Source organism: Onychomys torridus, chromosome 22 (assembly GCF_903995425.1).
Source record: "Onychomys torridus chromosome 22, mOncTor1.1, whole genome shotgun sequence".
NCBI lineage: Eukaryota > Metazoa > Chordata > Mammalia > Rodentia > Cricetidae > Onychomys > Onychomys torridus.
The window spans coordinates 23384820-23395698 of record NC_050464.1 but is presented as its reverse complement, the minus strand read 5'-3'; the positions used below and the strand labels follow the sequence as shown (position 1 = coordinate 23395698).

The 10879-nt window shown below is 46.7% G+C and overlaps 1 protein-coding gene across 1 annotated transcript; it reads left to right on the top strand.

The window, feature by feature from the left end:
- Nucleotides 1-2038: 2038 nt before the first annotated feature.
- Nupr2 (nuclear protein 2, transcriptional regulator) lies at nucleotides 2039-5525 on the top strand. Its single transcript, XM_036172668.1, has 2 exons — nucleotides 2039-2404; nucleotides 5099-5525. Exon 1 carries the CDS (start codon nucleotides 2092-2094, stop codon nucleotides 2398-2400), a length of 309 nt encoding a protein of 102 aa, XP_036028561.1. The 5' UTR covers nucleotides 2039-2091; the 3' UTR covers nucleotides 2401-2404; nucleotides 5099-5525.
- The last annotated feature ends 5354 nt before the right edge of the window (nucleotides 5526-10879 follow it).

The window sequence follows — 10879 nt, the reverse complement described above, 5'->3', positions numbered from 1 at the left end:
CAGTTTTAGTCCCAGAATTTGGGAGGCTCAGGCAGGTGGGCCTCTGAGTTCAAGGCTGGCCAGAGCCGTACAGTGAGACCATCTCTGGAAACAAACTGTATCGGTTGTCAGTGGCTGTGATAAACCACATAACCAAGGCAACTTAGAGAAGAAGGAGGTTATTTGGACTCAGGGTTCCAGAAGGTTAGGTCCTTGATGGCATGAAAGCAGTGGGCAGAGTGGCGGGCGCAGAATGCCTAGTTTACACCCTTTGCTGTAAGCAGGAAGTAGAGGCTGTATGCCCACCGTCAGCACTGGATATGATGATGATACATGCCTTACAGAGTTCCAGACCAGTTAGGGCCACATAGTGAGGCCCTGTCTCAAACATCACTTTTTTTTTTTTAAGGACTTCTTTTCCTGGCGGTGGTGGCAAATGCCTTAGGTCCCAGCACTTGGGAGTCAGAAGCAGGCAGCTCTGAGTTCGAGGCCAGCCAGGTCTAGAGAATGAGTCCAGGACAGCTGAGGCTACACAGAGGAACCCTATCTAGAAAAAAATCAGCCAGTTTCTAGTGATAGAATTTCTCCAAAAAGGCCATACTTTCTAACCCTCTCTAAGCATTGTTACCAACTATACATGAGCCTAAAGAGGAAGATCACATTCAAATCAAATTACCACTCACAAGGAGAGAGTCTGTCCATATCCATCTGTCCATCCTGCCACCTCGTGGGACTTGGGGATAGAACTCTGGTCATCATCAGATCTGTGTAGAAGTGCTTCTCTCTGTCCGGTGGCGGTGGCGCACACCTTTAATCCCAGCACTTGGGAGGCTTTGGCTAGCCTGGCTGGCCAGCAAGCCCCAATGAGCCTCTTGTGCCTGCCTCTCTTGGTCCCTCTACAGGGATGAGGGGAAAGGCCTTTGCAGCCACACCTGGCTCTTGTTTGTTTGTTTTCCAGACAGGGTTTCTCTGTGTAGCTTTAGAGCCTTTCCTGGAACTCGCTCTGTAGTAGATCAGGCTGGCCTCGAACTCACAGAGATCCATCTGACTCCCTCCTGAGTGCTGGGATTAAAGGCGTGCGCACACATACACACTAAAATTTTAAAATTTAGATGCATTTATTATTTGTGTGAATGAGTTTTTCCTGTATGTATGGGTGGCCAGAAGAGGGCTTCAGATCCCCTGGGACTAGAATTATAGACTTGTGGGTTATCATGTGAGTGTTGGGAATAGAACCCAGGTCCTCTGGAAGAGCAGTCTTAACCACTAAGAACTCTGTCCAGCCCCTCCGTTCTAAAATACTACTTGGGATGGTCAGTCAGTCTTTTCAATTTATGAGGCACTCTTTTTGGTGTATCCGTTGAGGGAGTTTCCAGAGAGCAAAGATTGAGGGACAACCACCCTGAATGTGGGCAGCATTATCCAGTGGGCTGGGGACTTGAATAAAAATGGAGGGGTGGGAGGAGAAAAAAGCAAGCAAGACTCTAGAATTCCCCTTTCTTTGCTTTCTGATTGACCAATGCAGGTATGAATAAGTAGCCTCAGGATCCTGCCCACCGCGCCTTCCCACCCAATTCCTGCCACGTATTTGGTTATAGCAATGAAAAAGTAAACGTTGAAGAGAATAATCATGTCACACTAAGAAACACAGGAACAAAGCGAAAGTAATTCAACAAGCCTATTTTCTTTTGCAAAAATGAACCCCAAACTGGGCTAGCCAATACATTCGGCCCAAAGGGCCCCCATCTTTTTTATCCCTGTGCTGGGATTACAGGTGTGCACAACCACATCTGATTTATACAGTGCTGGGGGCGGAACCCAGGGCTTCGTGCATGCTAGGTCAGGACGCTACCCACTGAGCCACGTTCCCTTGCTCGCTCCCTTCAGGTTCGTGACCAAGAGAACCAGTAGGTTTACAGTTAACAATGCCGCCCCGCGGGGACACTCAGAATTCCCAATCTGGAACAAAGAAGCCTCTCCTAGAAGCCACGCCCCTCTGTGAGGTCACAGAGGGTTCGCCCCTGCAGCGGAAGCCAATAGGAGCCCTAGGCGGGGCCTTTGGGGCGGAGTAGCCAGCGGCGGCGGCGGCGGCGGGCGGAGCGCAGCGGCGCGATGGACCCGCCAGCTCGTCCTTCCGTCTCCCGCCCACGGGCTCGAGCTCGCCCGCCGCCGCCGGAGACGCTGCCCACTGCGGGCTTCGACGACGAGCTGTACGACTGCCTGGACTACTACTACCTGCGTGACTTCCCGGCCTCTGGAGCTGGCCGCAGCAAGGGCCGGACGCGGCGCGAGCAGCAGCTGCGCACCAACCGCACGGTGCCCGGCGGCCACGAGCGCAAGGTGGCGCAGACCCTGATCAACGGGCAGCGCAAGCGGCGCCAGCGCCAGCTGCAACCCCGGCCGCGCACGCGTCTCACCTGAGCGGGTATGGGCAGGCAGAGCCCCTCGTTACGGGGGTAGGAAATAGAAGCTCCTGTATCTCAGGCGGGTCTCGAACTCACCAGCGTAGGATTACCCTGGAACTCCAGATCGCCCCGTCTCCAGCTTCCAAGAGCAGGGATGATAAGACATGGGCCACAATGGCTAGTTCTTTTTCTTCCTTTCTTTTTAATAATTTCATTTTTTTTTTTTTTGGTTTTTCGAGACAGGGTTTCTCTGTGTAGCCTTGGCTGTGTTGGCACTCACTCTGTAGCCCTGGCTGGCCTCGAACTCAGGAGATCCTCCTGTCTCTGCCTCCCGAGTGCAGAGATTAAAGGCCTGTGCCACTCCTGCCCGGCGTTTATTTTTTATTTTTTGATACAGTATCACGTAGCCTAAACTGACCTCAAACTCCTCATCCTCCAGCGTTCACCTCTAATTTCAAGCAAGGGCCATGATCACATGCTGTGTTGTTTTGTTTTATTGATTAGGGCCCAGAGTAACCCAGGGTGGCATGGTATTGGGAGCAATCCTCAACCTCTCTAGCCTTGAGATTACAGGTCTGTGCCACCATGTTCCCCTCTCATACTCTTCTGAGACTTCCCAGCTTTAGTCATAACTGTACTCGACCCCTCCCAGGGCTTTCCTGGCTGTTAATGCAAGTCTATGGTTTGGAAGTTTGCAATTAGATGAGAAAGTTCTAGGTCAGAAGTGCCAGAATATGTCTCAAGAAATACATCCGGGAAGGTCGGCTTACACCTGTAATCCATCTCAGTGCTCTGGAGACTGAGACAGATGTATAACTGCCTGAGTTTGAGGCCAACCACGGATACAGTGTGTAGCGCTGTCTTGAAACAAAACAGTCCCTCCTTTTTTGCCTTCTGTCGCTGTGTTAAACACCCTGATCAAAAGCAACTTGGGCAGGAAAGGGTTTATTTAATTTTCCTCCCCCCAAGACACAGTTTTTATGTGTAGCCTGTCCTGGAACACTCTCTGTAGACCAGGCTGGCCTCAAACTCACAGAGATCCGCTTGCCTCTGCCCCCCCCCCCCCCCCCCCCCGCCCCCGCCCCAGTGCTGGGAGTGCTGGGATTAAAGGCGTGCACCACCCCCACCCCCCAGCAGGCGTATTTCATTTTAAAGCTTACAGTCCATCATGAAGGGAAGTCAGAGCAGGAGCCCAGAGGCAGGAACTGAAGCCCAGTCCACAGAGGTTGATGTGTTTACCTCTCTTACACCTCCCAGGACCATCTGCCCCGGGTGATCCTGTCCACAGTGAGCTGGGTTCTCCCACATCAATCATTCATTGAGAAAATGCCCCCATAGACTTGTCTACAGGCCAGTCTGCTACCTCTGTCTTCCCAGATGACCCTAATTTGTGTCAAGCTGACAAAAAACAAAATAGACAAACAAAACAGGAGACAAAAGCTAGGTATGATAGTGCATACCTATACACCTATAATACACCTATCACATCTATACACCTGTTCACCTATACACCTATAATACATCTATATACCTATAATACATCTGTACACCTATACTACATCTGTACACCTATAATACACCTATACACCTATAGTACACCTATACACCTATAATATACCTATACACTTATTATATACCTATAATATTCCTATAATATACACCTTTACACCTATTATACACCTGTGCACCTATAATACATCTATACACCTATAATACACCTGTACACCTATTATACACCTATAATACACCTATACACCTATAATACACCTATACACCTATAATGCATCTATATACCAATAATACACCTGTACACCTATTATACACCTATACATCTATTACATACACCTATACACCTATAATACACCTATAACACATCTATACACCTATAATACACCTGTACACCTATTATACACACCTATACACCTATAATACACCTATACACCTATAAATCTCTTGGCCCTAGGAAAGTGAAGGTGGAGTCAGAGGTTCAAGGTCAGAGACTAGAAATGGCTCAGATGTTGAAGCAATTGTTCTTGCAGGGGACCCAGGATTGGTTCCCTGCCCCCCACCTCCATCAGATGCCTCATTACTATCTGAAGCTCCAGTTCGAGGGGATCCAACACCCTCTTCTGGCCCCTGAGGATACCGCATGCACGTCATACACAGGCCTATATTTGAGCAAACACATACACATAATTTTTTTTTTTTAATGAAAAAGATTTTTTAAAAAAGTTCAAGATCATTGGCTCCATAGTCGGTTTGCAGCCTCCATGAGACAGAAAAGGGGAGGCTGAAAATCAGCTCAGTTGTGAGTTGAACACTCAGTGTGTGTAAGATTCCAAGATCAATCACCAGCATTGTCTACTTGGAACCCATACGAATAATCTTAGCATTAGGGAGGTAGAGGCAGGAGGATCGAACGTTTATGTTATCCTTCATTACATAGTTGGAGGCCAGCCTGGGCTACTTGTGATCCTGTCTAAAACAAACAACAAAAACAGTGCACTAGTGGCTCTGACCTGTTACGCTGGCACTCGGGAAGCAGAGGCAGGAGGATCATGAGTTGGAGTCCAGCACGGGCTTTATTGTGAGTTTTGGATCACTGTGGGCTAGAGTGACACCCCATCTCAAAGGAGAAAAAAAAAACTAATAACTTCTAATGCTCTTTGTGAGACGTGGGGGAATGATTGATTTTTGTTTCTTATTTTTTACAGGAAACCCGAAAGACCTGTTAAAAGTATTTTCAACTGTAACTGAGTTCCTCCATGTTGGTCAACAGGACTTTTTTTTTTGATAATGTTTAAGTTTCCTGCTTCAGTCTTTTCCTCAGTAATTAATTATTAAGTAAGTAGTTTCCAAGTGGGGATGTCTTTTTAGGGCTTCCAATTAAAAGAGAACAGCAAGAATGCATTTTAACTCTTCTGGGTTTTTCTCCCTTCCCCACCCCCTCCCCCCACCCCGTGATAACTGGTTTCCATTCCGCAATATATAAAGTGTAAAGGAGCAATCATGAGGCTAAAGGGATTTCAGCAACAGCCTAAGGACCTGAGTTTGATCTTTCAAAGCCATGGTTTTGAAAACCTGGGTGTAGTGGCCCACACTTAAAATCCTAGCATTTGGGAGGTAGAGACAGATTTCTGGGGCTCACTGGCCAGCTAACATAACCTACGATATGTGTTTCAGGCCAATGAGCAACACTGCCTTAAAAAAAAAAAATGGATGTGTCCTGAAGAACCCTACCTGATACTGAATAATTGCCTCTACATGTACATACCCATGCTCATGCACACACTCACACCCCAATAGTGAACTGGGGAGACAAGATAGGATATTTCACAAGAAAAGATTCTACCCATATGTCATTTCTGAAAGTTTGGTTTTGTTTTTGGGGAGTGATTGAGACAGGGTCTCTCTGTGTAGCCTTGACTGTCCTGGAACTTACTATGTAAACCAGGCTGCCCAGGAACTCAACAAGTTCTGCCTGCCTCTGCCTCCCGAGTGTTGAAATTAAATATATGCACCATCACTTTAGGCGGAATGTTTTTTGTTTGTTTTCAAAACGGGGTTTCTCTGTGTAGTCCTGGTTGTCCTGGAACTCCCTCTGAAGACTAGGCTAGCCTAGAACTTAAAGATCTGCCTGCCTCTGCCTCTAGAGTGCTAGGATTAAAAGCCTATACAACCACTGTCAGGCATCAGGCTGAAGGTTTTTTGTTGTTGTTGTTGTTCTTTTTTCAATTTATTTAATTTTATTTTATGTGCATTGGTGTGGGGGTGTCAGATCCCCTGGAACTGGCATCACAGACAGTTGTGAACTTCCATGTGGGTGTTAGGAATTGAACACGGGTCTTCTGGAAGAGCATCCAGTGTTGTTTTGGTTTTTCGAGACAGGGTTCCTCTGTAGCTTTGGCGCTTTGCCTGGAACTCGCTCTGTAGTCCAGGCTGGCCTTGAACTCACAGAGATCCGCCTGGCTCTGCCTCCTGAGTGCTGGGATTAAAGGTGTGAGCCACCACTGCCAAGCCTCAAATGTATTTTTTAAATGTATCCAAGATTTTGGTTTTTTTTTTTTAGCTGAGGATCGACCCAGGGCCTCGCACTTGCTAGGCAAGCGCTCTACCACTGAGCTAAATCCCCAACCCTCTCCAAGATTTTAAAGAAGCATTGTAGGTACTCTACATGAGCAGGTAGTCAAAGCATTCCCTCTCTCTAGCATCTTTTCTTCAACCTGTAGACAAGGTTGTATATCAGTCACACGCAAACTGTTTTAGACAACAGTGGAGTTATACAGGCCAGCAAAAGATCACAAGCTAGCTTTTATTTATCATCTGTCTTCAGTCAGTCCCTCTGCACCTTGAAGTGATCCTTGGCCAGGAGAGGAAGGTGTTTTACAGCCTAAATTACCTTTGGGACCTTCCCATTGCAGCATCCAACAGGCTGGTTTTCTCATTTGTAAAGTGCGAGCAACAGTGGATTCGTGTCTCAAGTGGATTCGTGTCTCAGGGTTACCATTGCTGTGATGAAACACCATGACCCAAGCAACTTGGAGAGGGAACGGTTTATTTCTCCCACGGTTCCAAATAACGGTTTATCAGCAAAAGCAGCGAGGGCAGGACCTTGGGGGCAGGGGCTGATGCAGAGGCCATGGAGAAGTGCTGCTTACTGGCTTGTTCAGCCTGCTTTCTTTTAGAATCTAGGGCCACCAGCCCAGGTTCAATAGTCTGAGCCTTTCCCCATCAATCACTAATTAAGAAAATGTCCTACAGCTGGGTTTTATGGAGGTATTTTCTCAAAGGAGGCTCCCTCTTTTCAGGTGACTCTAGCTGTTGATATAAAACTAGCTGGCAACGGGTTGGTGGTGGCGCATGCCTTTAGTCCCAGCACTTGCGAGGCAGAGGCAGGCAGATCTTTGTGAGTTCGAGGACAGCCTGGTCTCCAAAGTGAAAGGCACAAAGCTACACAGAGAAACCTTGTCTCGAAAAACCAAAAAAACAAACAAAAACTCGCCAGCACAGGGCTTGATAAAAGCAATCCATGTAAAGCAATCCATATATATCATAGACATTAAAGTTATTTGTAATAATGCTCCTATTGCATTGCTGCTGGTTCATACCATCTTAGCCTTCAATTTTTTTTTCCTTTTTTGGTGTGTGTGTGTGGGTCATGCATTAAGACAGTCTCGCCGGGCAGTGGTGGTGGTGCACGCCTTTAATCCCAACACTCGGGAGGCAGAGGCAGTCGGATCTTTGTGAGTTCGAGGCCAGTCTGATCTACAGCGCCAGATCCAGGAAAGGCGCAAAGCTACACAGAGAAACCCTGCTAGAAAGAAAAAAAAAAAAAAAGACAGTCTCATATAGCCCAAATTGACTCAAAAATACACACACACAGAGGAACAGTTTGGGAGCTAAAAAAAAAAACCATGAAATGTGACAGTCACCTTATACTACAGTAATTCTATTAAAAGTATTATCACAGAAACTGAGGTTATAACTCAGTTGGCACAGTGCTATTTAATATGCGCGTAGTCCCCAATGTTCAACTCCCAACGCCACGAAACCAAAACAAGCATTCCATCCCAATGATCACTAAAGCACAGGCCTTGGAGTCTTTATAACTGTTGCATTCCCCTCCTGAAATGCTCACACCCCTAATAAAGACAAGGCTTGCTTCCCTGATTCATGAGTGACTCTATTCCAGTGTTCCTGTTCCAGTCCTGCCCTGGGGTGGCAAAGACGGTTCAGTGGGTAAAGGTGCCTGCTTCTAAACCTGATGACCTGAGGTCAAATCCACATAAAGGAGAGAACTGACTCCCAAAATTTGTCCTCTGACTTCCATAAGCACCACCCACCCACACATTTTCATCAATGAACACGCACAGACACACACAGGTAACTTTTTCTTTTTAGTTTTTCAAGACAGGTTTTTTTTTTTTTTTCTGTGTAGCTTTGCGCCTTTCCTGGAACTCACTCTGTAGCCCAGGCTGGCCTCGAACTCACAAAGATCCGCCTGCCTCTGCCTCTCGAGTGCTGGGATTAAAGGCATGTGCCACCACTGCCCCGCTCCACAGATAACATTTTAAAGCCCTGTCTTACCCCCCCTCTTCTCTCTCTCTCCCTCTCAACTCTCTCTTTTTTTTTTTGGGAGACAGGGTTTCTTTGTGTAGCTTTGGCTGTCCTAGAATTAGCTCTGTAGACCAGAGATCTGCCTGCCTCTGCCTCGGGAGTGCTGGGATCAAAGTTGTGTGCCACCAGCACCTGGCTCCATTCTATTTCCAAAATACTTTCTGAGTGGAAACTAAAATGCCTGCCGTGTAGAGCAGCCTGCTCTAGAGAGCGAGATCCAGGACAGCCAAGGCTACACAGAGAAACTCTGTCTCAAGAAACCAAAATAATAAAGTTTTCCTTTATTTTCTTTTTAATAACAGCACTCATTCAGCTGTGGCTAATGCTCAGGTAGGAGCATTGAATGGAGGGTTTCAGTAACATCCACCCCTTAGGCTTATGCATTCCACATGTTGTCATTCTCCAATCTCTTTCGGGTCCCCATCCAAGGTTACACTTTGAATAATTTAAACAGAGATAAGAGACTTCAAGTCTGGCAGCTTGGGCAGATGGGAGATTTACACTGCAAAGAAACGTCCAGACTCATCTCTTAAGTATAGCAGGGTTGTCCTTTTTAAATAGTCATTACCTGGGCTCGCCTTGCACACCTGGCTGAATTCTGCCTTTCCTAAGAAGAGCACCAGGGACTTAATAGCATGTCAGGATCTAGTGGCTGTTGTGAGCCCCCACACCCCCAAGCTGCCCTTTAGAGCAGTGGTTCTCAACCTTCCTAAGGCTGCGACCCTTTAATACAGTCTGGACAGTATGTGGGCATATCAGCCTGTGGACAGACCTGCCTGGAGAGGGATAGAAGAGTGGTGTCTAAGTTCCTTAGATCATCAGAAATATGTTGGATTTAAAAAAAGATTTATTACATATACAGTGTTTTGTACGCGTGTATATATATATATATATATCTGCACACCAGAAGAGGGCACCAGATCTCATTACACATGGTTGTGAGCCACATAGTTGCTGAGAACTCAGCTCAGGACCTCTGGAAGAGTAGCCAGCACCCTTAATGGCTGAGTCATCTCTCCAGCCCCAGAAATATGTGTTTTCTGATAGTTGTCCTGTGAAATGGTCATTTGATCCTCAAGGGATGGTTGAGAACCACTGCTCTTACACATAAAATAAAAATAAGTCTTAAAAAAGAGCCTGGGGCTGGGCAGTGACACATGCCTTTAAACCTAGCACTCGGGAGGCAGAGGCATGTGGATCTCTGTGAGTTCAAGGCCAGCCTTGTCTACAAAGCAAGTTCCAGGACAGCCAGAGCTATTACACAGAAACCCTGTTTGGGGAAAAAAAAAAAAAAAAAAAAGTCTGGAAAGCCAGGTAGTAATAATGCAGGCCTTTAATGTTAGCACTCGGGAGGCAGAGGCAGGCAGGTGGATCTTTGTGAGTTCCAGACTCCAGGACAGCCAGGGCTACACAAGGAAACTCTGTCTCGAAAACAAACAAACAAACAAAATTCTCTGGGAAATGCTATACAAAAGAAGAAAAATGAGGTGGGGAAGGGGGAGAACATGCATGATTAGGGTATGATGGTACTCAGTATGTATGACTAGGGTATGAGGGTGCTCAGTATGCATGATTAGGGTATGAGGGTACTCAGTATGTATGACTAGGGTATTAGGGTGCTCAGTATGCATGACTAGGGTATGATGGTGCTCAGTATGCATGACTAGGGTATGAGGGTGCTCAGTATGCATGACTAGGGTATGAGGGTGCTCAGTATGTATGATTAGGGTATGATGGTACTCAGTATGCATGACTAGGGTATGATGGTGCTCAGTATGCATGACTAGAGTATGATGGTGCTCAGTATGCATGACTAGGGTATGAGGGTACTCAGTATGTATGACTAGGGTATTAGGGTGCTCAGTATGCATGACTAGGGTATGATGGTGCTCAGTATGCATGACTAGGATATGATGGTGCTCAGTATGCATGACTAGGGTATGATGGTGCTCAGTATGTATGACTAGGGTATGAGGGTGCTCAGTATGCATGACTAGGGTATGAGGGTGCTCAGTATGTATGATTAGGGTATGAGGGTGCTCAGTATGTATGATTAGGGTATGATGGTGCTCAGTATGCATGACTAGGGTATGAGGGTGCTCAGTATGTATGACTAGGGTATGAGGGTGCTCAGTATGTATGAATGGGTATGAGGGTGCTCACGTGCAGTCTCAGTACTCTGCTGGTACAAGCAGGAGGACCCAGAGTTCAAGGACATCCTCGGCTACACAGTAATCTGGAGGCCAGCCAGTGCTACAGGAGACCCTGTCAACAGGGAACATAGAAAAAGGAAGAGTTCTGTTAAGAAAAACAAAAACAAAAAACACTGCCAAACTGGGCATAATGGCTCGTGTCTATAATCCCAGTATTTAGGAGGC

Coding starts and splice junctions, on each gene's coding strand:
- Nupr2 (XM_036172668.1), top strand. CDS start 2,092: ATGGACCCGCCAGCTCGTCCTTCCGTCTCCCGCCCACGGGCTCGAGCT.